At 36.1% G+C, this 12767-nt stretch overlaps 1 protein-coding gene across 20 annotated transcripts in view; it reads right to left on the bottom strand.

Annotated features, from left to right (window-relative positions):
• VPS13B (vacuolar protein sorting 13 homolog B) overlaps positions 1–12767 on the bottom strand; it is a 777317-nt gene that overhangs the window by 445480 nt on the left and 319070 nt on the right. For 15 of the 20 annotated variants that reach the window (XR_011543460.1, XR_011543461.1, XR_011543459.1 and 12 more), the window contains one exon: positions 1148–1295. Coding sequence is in view for 16 of the 20 variants with exons in the window: in XM_070631834.1 (XP_070487935.1) it covers positions 1148–1295 (148 nt within the window). In the remaining 4 variants the exon portion in view is untranslated. The remainder of the gene's footprint in view (positions 1–1147; positions 1296–12767) is intronic. The other 5 variants (XR_011543462.1, XM_070631836.1, XM_070631833.1 and 2 more) reach the window with 1 other exon arrangement.

Genomic DNA, 12767 nt, shown 5'->3' with positions numbered 1-12767 from the left:
AGAGAGTTAGCTCAGGGCCAGTCTTCCTCAGCAAAAAGAGGAGGATTGGCAGGTGTTAGCTCAGGGCTAGTCTTCCTCCAAAAAAACCAAATAAAATTTAAAAAAAAAAAACTCCACAAAAACTTATGTTAGCATTTTTATTGCTGCTATTGTTAAATATGGTAAGGAAATAATACCAAGTTTTCCTCTAAATCACAAATTTTAGTTGGAACTTCCTTATGATCATATTTTAAATTCCTTAGGGAAGGGATTATGTCTTAATATTTCTACCCTCAATATCAATTACAACAGAGTCTTGCCCATTAAAAACAATTAATAAGTGATTTTTGATTTACTGAAAATATAAAACCTTTTTCAATATGGTTGGGAATATATGAGTTATACGAAATAAAGCTGAACATCTAAGGAAAAATATAAAATCAACTGAAGGTAAGTGGCCCATCATCACAAACATTAGAAGTTAAAGAGAAGAACACCACTTAAAGTGAAATCATAAAGTATTTTTTTATTACACAAAAACAAATAAAAGAAATTGTCTTATGGAAGAATATTTATGTTCTATATTTGCACAGATGATCTAGCTGAGAAAATGAGAGAAGGGGGAGGAAAGAAGATTGAGATGTATTGTGGTTTGCCAGAATTCACTTTAAGAAAGAAGATACTATTAGCAGACATTCTTCATGGGTCTCTTGTGTTTTTGTACGTCTTTCAAGTAGAGACAGTGAATGCCTTTGTTCTCAATTGTGTTTTCAAGGGTATTGACAGTGTACAGCCTCAGAAGGTAGAGATACTGTCCTCCTCCTGAGCAAAGGGCAAGTTTACTTTCAGTCTTGCCAGGTACATATAGTGTACCTTATGCTTTCTACCCATTACGTTTAAAAGGTTCAAGTTCTCTAAATTGAGGGCTCCTCTCCTGTAAGAGTATCACCTGGCCCTCTTCATGCCACCCTGTGGGAATCAGGCTTAGGGTAGGGACAAAAGAAAACGCTAATACTCATTACTGCTAATGCTGTAGATAATGAAGTCCTTTGTCTCCATTCTGGGAGTCTCGTGTCTTTGGCCAGCACTCATGAAATTGTGGCCTGGCTAACTTGTTAGCTTAAAGGCAGGTTAAAATCACAGACCCTTTAGAGTTCTTGACACTTACCTGTTACTGTTTTTGTTTTTACAGGGCTGCTGGCATATTCAGAGGCCTGATATGACTGTTGCTTTGCCAAGGGTGCACTTCCAATGGACACCTCATCGTCTTTCCTTCTGCTAATTGGCATCACAAGAGGAACAGCTATCACAGGCTGCTGGAAAAAGTCAAATGAAAAACTGAATTATTTAATTTCTTAAGCAGTGAAGATTAAACATGGCATCACTGAGGAAAGTCCTTCAGAAGTTGGAGTTGAGGCTTTATTATTTTAAAGCAATGAAAGAATGAATGAAGGCTCTCTAGCCTTCTCCATCTCTGTCTCTCTCACACACACACTCACATAGGGAAGCTTAATTCAATTTTAAATTACAATTGTATATGAAAACCAAGAGAGCTTGGAAATAATTAAAATTTAACATAAATTTTACTAAGAAGTATAAAGATAATATGTTAAGGACAAATCAAAACTAAAATTGACTTTGAAAATTATGATTACTAGAAAATAAAAAGTTATGCTTATAAAATGATATTTTTAGGAGGCTGGTTAGCTTAGTTGGTTAGACTGTGGTACTGTTAAAATGACATTTTTAGCAACATACTTCTAGCAACTGATTATGTACATGTTAATATGGACAGTCCAATTTTTGTTAAGAATTACTAAAAATCTCTATATTTTATCTGACATAGTGATATCCACAGCATATTTGGAAAGCACAGGAAAATATCTATAGTTATAGAAAGCTGGAAAACATGATCCTATATTGAATGCATGAGTGCTGAGCTGGACAATAAAGCAGCTCTTTCATCTTTATTCACGGAAATAAAGTGTGATGTTACTGCTGATGACACCCAATACAATCTTGTCAGATTTTTGGCAAAAAAAATAAACAGGTATTTTTAAGTTTGCTACACGATCAAAGATCAATGTTGAACTGAGTAGAAAACAGTCATCAAATGTTGGGTTTTAGCCACAAATTGAGAAGGAAATTACAGCTGGGGTAACAATAGATGATAACTATTATACAGCTGCATCAGATGATGAATCTGGAGGGGGCTGGTCAGGCAGCAGCGTGGTGTAATGTTACCCTCAGCAGCACAACAACCACAGTTTTAGAGACCTAACTTTAAGCCTCACCCAACTTATAATACATATTTAATATTATTTAGATTATGAAACAATTTCAATTAGAATATGTGTACATTACATAATTAAGTAATATAATCAATCAAGTTATGAGCTAGAGGGGAAAAGGCATATTATTTTACAAGTTGCTACTTAGCCTGAGTAAAATGACAAGAAAGTTGATAAGAAAATAACAAGATTGGGAGTGGGCGGAGCAAAATGGCAGGGTGAGCTGACCCGGGATTCTCTCCCCTCCAAAATACAACAAAAGATTGGAAGAACTGAATTTCAGAGAATAAACATAATGCCAGCTCGTTAGAGACATACAATACCAAGAAGGCGGAGATCATAACCTTGCTTACACCCTCGGAGGCGCTGGAACGGTAGGAGAGAACATCACTCCCTCCCCTAGAGTCTGCGATAGCTGCGGCGTGGGTCGGGAAGGAGCGGGCGAGGGGCCGTGTGACCGGGGGATCATCCAGGACTCCTGCCGCTGATTCAGTGGAGACCCGCTGATGGGGGAAAGCTTCCGTCCCGGGGACCCTATAAATCAAGGGCCTTGGGAGACCAGAGAACAGAACTGATCTGAACCCAGACCTGTGAGAGTGAGTAACAGCCCCTCCCCCCCAGCAAAGCCAGTGGGCACAGCCATCTTGCCCCAAGGTGGAGAGCTAACACGCTGCTCTCGACCCCCATCTAGTGGCGACAGGCTGTAACTGCAACGGAATTCTACCACCATGAGAAAAAACCGCTCCTCTACCATCCCGCAATTTATAAAAGCCCCAGACCAGAAGGAAACCAATAAAAATACAGAATTGAGACCTGAGGACTTGGAATTAGGTAAACTAAGTGATAATGAATTCAGAGCAGCTATAATCAGAAAACTCAATGAGGTAGAGAGAAAGATAGAGAAGCAAGCCAAGTTCTGGAGTTACTTCACAAAAGAGATTGAAATCATAAAGAAGAATCAAACAGAATTACTTGAGATGAAAAACACAATGGACCAGATAGAATACAGATTCCCTGAATGCCCGTATAGACAACATAGAGGAGCAAATTAGCATAATCGAGGACAGACAGTCTGAATGGCGCCAGACAGAGGAAGAAAGAGAACTAACAATTAAAAAAAATGAGGAAAATCTCACAGAGATAATGGATTCAATGAGGAGTAAGAACATAAGGATCATAGGAATTCCCGAGAATATGGAAAAGGAAAATGGAGCACAAAGTGTACTTAACAAAATTATTGAAGAGAACTTCCCAAATCTAGGGATCAATGGAGAAATGTGTGTAGAGGAGGGTTTTAGATCTCCTAGATTTGTCAATGTAAAAAGACCTACCGCAAGGGACATCGTAGTAAAGTTGGCAAATAGGAATGATAAGGAGAGAATACTCAGGGAAGTAAGGAAAAAAAAGTGAATAACCTATAAAGGGGCCCCGATCAGACTGTCAGTGGATTTCTCTACAGAAACCTGACAAGCTAGGAGAGAATGGAGTTATATATTCAAAGCTTTGAAGGATAAAAACCTTCAGCCAAGAATACTCTATCCAGCAAGAATTTCCTTCAGATATGAGGGAGAAATTAAATCTTTTCCAGACAAACAAAAGTTAAGGGAATTTGTAACTAAAAGCCCTCCATTACAAGAAATCCTCAAGAAGGGTCTCATACTTGAAAAAAGAAAGAAGGGAGAAAGGGGACACAATCCACAGACTAGGGAGACCGATGGATAGAACCAGAACAGGATAGCAAATATTCAATTATAGCATTAGGGTAAAAGTAAGGAAACTACCAAAACAAGGACGATCTTAGCACTCTAACTACAAATTAATAAGCTGAGTTGGAATAAAAAATGAAAATAATTATTTAGGAGGGGAAGAGCAAAGGGTCTAAATCAGTATTGTTCAAGTAGGTAAGAGACGACCAGAGAATAGACTATATTTTACACAAGATTCTAAATACAAACTTCAAGGTAGACACTAAAATAAAGTACAGAACAGAGTCACAAATCATAGATAGGGAAAAATCTAAGAAACCCAGCATAAGAAATTGCAGTATTAAATGGGTAGTCTAAAGCACACAGGAAAAGAAACACAGGAAAACAAGATAATGAGCGACAGATTGACAGCATTAAGTCCACATACATCGATAATCACTATCAATGTGAACGGATTGAACTCTCCAATAAAAAGACACACAGTGGCAAAATGGATTAAAGAACAAGATCCAACAATTTGTTGCCTCCAGGAAACACACCTCAGCCCCAAGGACAAACACAGACTCAGGGTGAAGGTGTGGAGGACAATATTTCAAGCAAACAGCAAGGAAAAAAAGGCAGGTGTTGCAATTCTCATATCAGACCAAGTGGATTTCAAAATAAGACAGATAAAGAGAGACACAGAGGGACAATATATAATGATCAAAGGGACACTTCATCAAGAAGAAATAACGCTTATAAACATCTATGCACCCAACACAAGAGCACCAAGATTCATAAAGCAATTATTAACAGACCTAAAGGAAGATGTTAAAAACAACACAATAATAGTAGGGGACCTCAACACCCCACTCACATCAATGGACAGATCATCCAGACAGAAAATCAACAAGGAAATAGTGGAGTTAAATGAAAAACTAAAACAATTGGACTTAATAGACATAAATAGGTCACTCCACCCTGAAAGTGCTGAATACACATTCTTCTCAAGTGCACATGGAACATTCTCTAGGATAGACCATATGTTGGGAAACAAGTCGAGCCTCTACAAATTTAAAAAAATTGAAATAATAACAAGCATCTTCTCAGATCATAGTGCTATAAGGCTAGAAATTAATTACAAGAAAAAAGCTGAGAAAGGCACAAAGATCTGGAGACTAAACAACACACTACTGAACAAGCTACGGATCATTGAAGAAATTAAAGAAGAAATAAAAAAATACCTGGAAACAAATGAAAATGATGGCATGCCATACCAACTCATATGGGATACAGCAAAAGCTGTATTAAGAGGCAAATTCATCGCAATACAGGCACATCTTAATAAACAAGAAAAATCCCAAATAAGCAACCTTAAAACACACCTAAGTGAACTAGAGAAAAAAGAACACATGAAGCCCAAAGTCAGCAGAAGGAGAGAATTAATAAAAATCAGAGCAGAAATAAAAACTATTGAAACAAAAAAGATAGTATAAACGATCAATGAGACAAAGAGCTGGTTTTTTGAGAAGATAAATAAAATTGACAAACCCCTAGCCAGACTTACAAAGAAAAAAAGGGAGAAAGCTCAAATAAACAAAATCAGAAATGAGGGGGGAGAAATAACAACAGACTCTGCAGAAATACAACGGATTATAAGAGAATACTACGAAAAACTATATGCCAACAGAATGATAACCTGGAGGAAATGGATAAATTCTTGAACTCCTACAATCTCCCAAAGCTCACTCAAGAAGAGGCAGACAATTTGAAGAGACCAATCACAAGGCAAGAGATTGAAACAGCAATGAAAAACATCCCAAAGCATAAAACCCCAGGACCAGATGGCTTTCCTGAGGAATTCTACCAAACTTTCAGAGAGGATTTAATACCTATCCTTTTCAAGCTATTCCAAAAAATTAGGGAAGATGGAACACTTCCTAACACATTCTATGAGGCCAACATCACGCTGATACCAAAACCGGACAAGGACAACACGAAAAAAGAGAACTACAGGCCAGTATCACTGATGAACATAGATGCAAAAATTCTAAACAAAATTTTGGCAACCAGAATTCAGCAATTCATCAAAAGAATCAGACATCATGATCAGCTGGGATTCATACCAGGGACACAGGGATGGTTCAACATCCGCAAATCAATCAACATGATACACCACATCAACAAACTGAGGAATAAAAACCACATGATCATCTCAATAGATGCAGAGAAGGCATTTGACAAGATCCAACAGCCATTTATGATAAAAACTATGAACAAAATGTGCATAGAGGGAAACTACCTCAACATAATAAAGGCCATATACGACAAACCCATAGCCAACATCATACTCAATGGGCAAAAACTGAATGCCATCCCCCTGAAATCAGGAACGAGACAAGGATGCCCTCTATCACCACTCTTATTTAACACAGTACTGGAGGTCCTGGCCAGAGCAATCAGGCAAGAAAAAGGAATGAAAGGAATCCAAATAGGGAGGGAAGAAGTGAAACTCTCGCTGTTTGCAGACGACATGATCTTACATATAGAAAACCCCAAAGAATCCACTGGAAAACTGTTAGAAGTAATCAACAGCTACAGCAAAGTTGCAGGGTACAAAATCAATTTGCATAAATCAGTAGCATTTCTATACTCCAGTAATGAACCAACAGAAAAAGAACTCAAGAATACAATACAATTCACAATCGCAAAAAAAGAATAAAATACCTTGGGGTAAATTTAACTAGGGAAGTGAAGGACCTATATAATGAAAATTACAAGGCCTTTCTGAGAGAATTGGACGACGACATAAGGAGATGGAAAGACATTCCATGTATATGGATTGGAAGAATAAACATAGTTAAAGTGTCCGTTCTACCTAAAGCAATCTACAGATTCAACGCCATCCCAATCAGAATCCCAATGACATTCTTTACAGAATTAGAACAAAGAATCCTAAAATTCATATGGGGCAACAAAAGACCCCGAATTGCTAAAGCAATCCTGAGAAAAAAGAACAAAACGGGAGGCATCACAATCCCTGACTTCAAAACATACTACAAAGCTACAGTCATCAAAACAGCATGGTACTGGTACAAAAACAGGTGCACAGATCAATGGAACAGAATTGAAAGCCCAGAAATAAAACCACACATCTATGGACAGCTTATCTTTGACAAAGGAGCTGAGGGCATACAATGGAGAAAAGAAAGTCTTTTCAACAAATGGTGCTGGGAAAACTGGAAAGCCACATGTAAAAGAATGAAAATTGACCATTCTTTTTCACCATTCACCAAAATAAACTCAAAATGGATCAAAGACCTAAAGGTGAGACCTGAAACCATAAGGCTTCTGGAAGAAAACGAAGGCAGTACACTCTTTGACATCAGTCTTAAAAGGATCTTTTCGGACACCATGCCTTCTCAGAGAAGGGAAACAATAGAAAGAATAAACAAATGGGACTTCATCAGATTAAAGAGCTTCTTCAAGGCAAATGAAAACAGGATTGAAACAAAAAAACAACCCACTAACTGGGAAAAAATATTTGCAAGTCATATATCTGACAAAGGCTTAATATCCATAATATATAAAGAACTCTCACAACTCAACCACAAAACATCAAACAACCCAATCAAAAAATGGGCTGGAGACATGAACAGACATTTCTCCAAAGAAGATATCCAGATGGCCAATAGGCACATGAAAAGATGCTCATCATCGCTGATCATCAGGGAAATGCAAATCAAAACTACACTAAGCTATCACCTTACACTCGTTAGAATGACAAAAATATCTAAAACTAATAGTAACAAATGTTGGAGAGGTTGTGGAGAAAAAGGAACCCTCATACATTGCTGGTGGGCATGCAAACTGGTGCAGCCACTATGGAAAACAGTATGGAGATTCCTCAAAAAACTAAAAATAGAACTACCATACGATCCAGCCATCCCACTACTGAGTATTTATCCAAAGAGCTTGAAGTCAGCAATCCCAAATGTCCTGTGCACCCCAATGTTCATTGCAGCATTATTTACAATAACCAAGACGTGGAAGCAACCTAAGTGTCCAGCAACAGACGAATGGATAAAGAAGATGTGGTACATATATACAATGGAATACTACTCAGCTGCAAAACAGAACAAAATCATTCCATTTGCAATAACATGGATGGACCTTGAGGGAATTATGTTAAGTGAAATAAGCCAGCAAGAGAAAGATGATCTGTGTATGACTCCACTCATATGAGGAATTTAAAATTATGGACCAAGAACAGTTTAGTGGATACCAGGGGAAAGGTGGGGTGGGGGGTGGGCACAAAGGCTGAAGTGGTGCACCTACAACATGACTGACAAACATTAATGTACAACTGAAATTTCACAAGATTGTAACCTATCAATAACTCAATAAAAAAAATTGAAGAAAAAAAAAGAAAATAACAAGATTAAATGTATTGTACAAACCTTCACAATGCAGAATATCTGCTTTTATATTAAATAGTCAAACTGATAATATTTATACAATTTGAAACAGGAAATAGTATTTAAGTCCTACATGAGAAATGCAGAGCATAATCTAAGTTTTGATTCATTTAACTTCCTCATCTATAAAATAAGGGAGTTGAGATGTCTACTAGAAATCCCCTTTATGCTGTATCATTTAGTGATTCCATAATCCCTTAAATTTCTTGGCCATCATTTATAAACCTAGAACATGACCACGCACTCTACGAAATTAGAACCAAGTTCAGGATCAAAACTAAATTACAGAAAAATTATGTGCTGCATAGTGTGATACTGAATTCAAGCACAACGGTGGAAAGATGAGATTAATGAAAGCAATGATATTGACAATACCCAACAACAAACAAACAAACAAAATCTCCCTTTTGATGGCTCAAACTCTGGGTGCATTTTCACATAGGTAAAAAAACACAACAAAAACAAACAGAAACCCTTTCTAACAAGAGATCAAGGATCTCAAACGTCTTCTACAGAGTTGTATTCCAAATACTTACAATGGTGTCCAACAGATCCTTGATAAATATTTGCTGAATGATTGCTAATATAGGTGCTACGTGTCAGGCATGAAGAGATACTGCACGAAGAGGAAGATGAGTGATTCCCTCCACTTTTCTGGAAATATGTTTACTCCAGCCAAAAACATCAAAATAAGCAGTATTCATATTTAGCAACCTCCCATTGCTCTGTTTACATTCTTCCACCTTTTGGTGCTGGATATTCTCTCAAATTTCAGTTAATCTCTAGCCCAAATGTGTCCTGTCCCATGATTCTCAAGTACCTAAAGCCTTTGGTCCCTCTTCCTATAAAATTTTCAATCCTTTAATTTATTATTAATTTAATAAATGTAAAAATACAGAAAATTATAAAGAATAAAACAACATCCATATTTTCATTAGGACTAATACTTACTGGCTATCAACATTTTATCATATTTGCTTTTTTAAAAAAAGGAGATAAAGTATTGCAGATAAAGATAAAATTCCCTCTGACTGCCAACCAACTGCACGTTCCTCCCAGTCAACCACTATTACATTACTGATACAATCCTTCAAATTGATTTTCAACACCTATATTTAGTTACACATATTGCATATATGCATTTATTTTTTTTTTTTTTGAGGAAGATTAGCCCTGAACTAACATCTGCTGCCAATCCTTTTCTTTTTGCTGAGGAAGGCTGGCCCTGAGCTAACATCCGTGCCCATCTTCCTCTACTTTATACATGGGATGCCTACCACAACATGGCTTGCCAAACGGTGCCATGTCCATACCCGGGATCTGAACTGGCAAACGCTGGGCCACTGAAGCAGAACGTGCGCACTTAACCGCTGCACCAGTGGGCCGGCCCCTACGTTTATTTATTTTAAGGGTGGTTTTGGAAAAATACACATAGACACTCATATTGCACATATCCTTGGGAAATTGGTTTTTGTATGAAATATAATTTTGAGATATCCATATTAAGACCTATTGTATACTTTTTAACAATAAAGTATTACATCATGTGACTATGCCATGCTTTACCCACTTCAATAGAGACAGTAATGTAGGTTGTCTCTAATTTTATACTATCACAATGACAGGCTTGTACATGACTCGTTATGCTCATGAGTGTCACTCTAAGGGAACAGCTACATCAAAAAGTGGGATTTGGCGGTCATAGGGTATTATGCTCATTTTCAATTTTATTAGGTATTGCGAAATTTCTCAATTTTCACTTACAACAGTAGTATATGAGTTCATCCATTTTCTACATTTTCATCACTACTGAATATTGGCATTTTTTCACACGACAGATTTTAAAAGTGAAGATGATTAGTCATGAATTGATAAGTATTGAAGCTAGGTGACAAGGTCACAAGGTTCAACTATACTATTCTTCCAATTTCCATGTTAAAGAAAATGTAAGACTAAAGTGGTAGATTACAGACTTTTAAAAAGTATATTTTTGAGATATGCTGAACTATAGTAAAATAGTAATACTATACAGTGCTGATGAAAATGTAAACTGTACACCAATTCTAGAAGCAAACTGGCAATATAACAAAGGCCTTAAAATATGCTAAACTACACGCGTTGAACTACTAATTACACTTTTAAAAATAATTCTAAGTGAATAATTAAAGGAAAAGTACAAAGATGTAGCTATGAAGATCTTTACCCCAATATTATTGTAACTCTGGATGAGCAGGATTATGGGTATTTGTTAGTTTGTCTTTTAAATAAAGCTACTACTTTGGAAGTTATAAACATATATTTAATTTTAAAGTAATTATAAAACAATATAATAAAAAAATTAAAAATAATCTTTGAAAGTGCTTGCTATCAGTCAAAAGAATGTTTAATTTACTTAAGGTGCTAGAATACTATTTAACCTTCAGGGATATCTATGGTGTACTGGAGATAAATGCATCACTTATAAAATAACCAGTGAAGACCTTACAATACAATGGAATATGATTCAGCCATAAAAAAAAAAGAAGAAAATCTTGCCACTGGCAACAACATGGATGGACGCTGAAGTCACTATGATAAGTGAAATAAGTCAGACAAAGATAAATACCATATGATCTCACTTATATGTGGAATCTAAACAAAACAAAAAAGCCAAACACAGAGACACAGAGAACAGATGGGTGGTTGCCAGAGGCAGAGGGTGGGAGAAATGGGTGAAGAGGGTCAAAAGTAAAAACTTCTAGTTATAAAATAAATAAGTTATGGGATGTAATGTACAGCATGATGACTATAGGTAATAATGCTATATTGTATGTTTGAAAATTGCTAAGAGTAAATCTTAAAAGTTCTCAACAGAAGGAAAGAAATGTGTAACTATGTGTGGTGATGAATTTGATCTAGACATTGTGGTGATCATTTTGCAATATATACAAATATCAAATCATTATGTTGCAGACCTGAAACTAATATAACATTATATGTCAATTATATCTCAATAAGGAAAAAGAAATTTACAACTAAAATGTTTTTCAAATGGTCCCTGCCACTAGTCTTACTTCCCCATCACTCACACTCTACATTCTGCTAGAGTAAACTTTCTAAAATCCAAATCTATTTATATCAGTTTCCTGTACTTCCTCTTTACCCTTCAGGATAAAGTATCAAACACTTAGCACCATAAATAAAATCTTTTATAAATTGGTTTCTAATTTCTATCAGTTTCTAAAGGACTCTTGCCTCTAGTCTGGAAAAACTGAAGGTCCCTTTCTTGTCAAGTGTTTGCATATTCTTTGCCTCTGCTCACACACTTCAGTCTAGAACAACCTTCCCTGTCTGGCTTACTCCTATGATGCTCAGCTCAACTGTCAATTCCTCTTTTTAACACTCTTATCTGCTTGTGAGAACTCCTCCTCCTTTTTGTTTCCATATAATCCTATACATACATCTAATGTAGCAATTACTAAGAACGGCATTACTATATTCCTTCATATTCTCAAATACGCTAAATACCTCTAGAGGGAAGGATATTCTCAACCATGAGTTTTATTTCTGTAGCCCCAGTATCTAGCATATTGCCTCATATTCTGTATCTACTTGATAAAAAGGAAGGAAGGAGTGGGGGAGGGATGGCAGGAGTTTCAAATTAAATTAGGAGAAAGTGAAGAAAAAACCTTTAAAACATGCTCCTTGAGACATGGGTTGTAGTTTTTGGACAATTTTTTATATTCTTATGTAATTATATAATTGTGTATTTTTCTCCTATCAACTAGCTTAAATTTACTTAGCAAAAAAGATATAATGCTATTCCAAGTAGAATATTACAAAACCACAATTAAGACAATGGGAAAATGCAATTCAATATAGCATAAATTTGGCCTTAAAAATTCTTAGTTCTGCCGTTTACTACATATATGACAACAGGTAAGTAAATCTCAATAAGCATCAGTTTCTTCATCTTTAAGATGGGAATAATAAACCCATCTATCAGAATTACATTTAAGTGACATGACGTAGAGAATTATATTTAAGTATTCTAGAAAGTACAGTTAGTTACTTTTTATTTTGTAATTTATATTCTTTTAAACTAACAAATACCCCAACTCTCTTGCACCAACAGTCCCAATCCCAGAGTTAGGCACACAAAGCACATCCGTTGAATAAACTTAAAGATGAAGAGGAAATATAGAGATAATAAAAATGAAAGCTAACATTTACTAAGTAATTCTTACGTATCAAATACTCTGAGAACAAACATGTTGGTACTATGAGGGAAAACAGGCCAGTGAACCAGGACTATTTAAACTAGGCCGTCTTTTGGATCTCCTTTACAAGCAATT

This window comes from Equus przewalskii, chromosome 8 (genome assembly GCF_037783145.1).
Source record: "Equus przewalskii isolate Varuska chromosome 8, EquPr2, whole genome shotgun sequence".
Classification (NCBI taxonomy): domain Eukaryota; kingdom Metazoa; phylum Chordata; class Mammalia; order Perissodactyla; family Equidae; genus Equus; species Equus przewalskii.
This window is presented reverse-complemented; position numbering and strand designations above follow the sequence as displayed.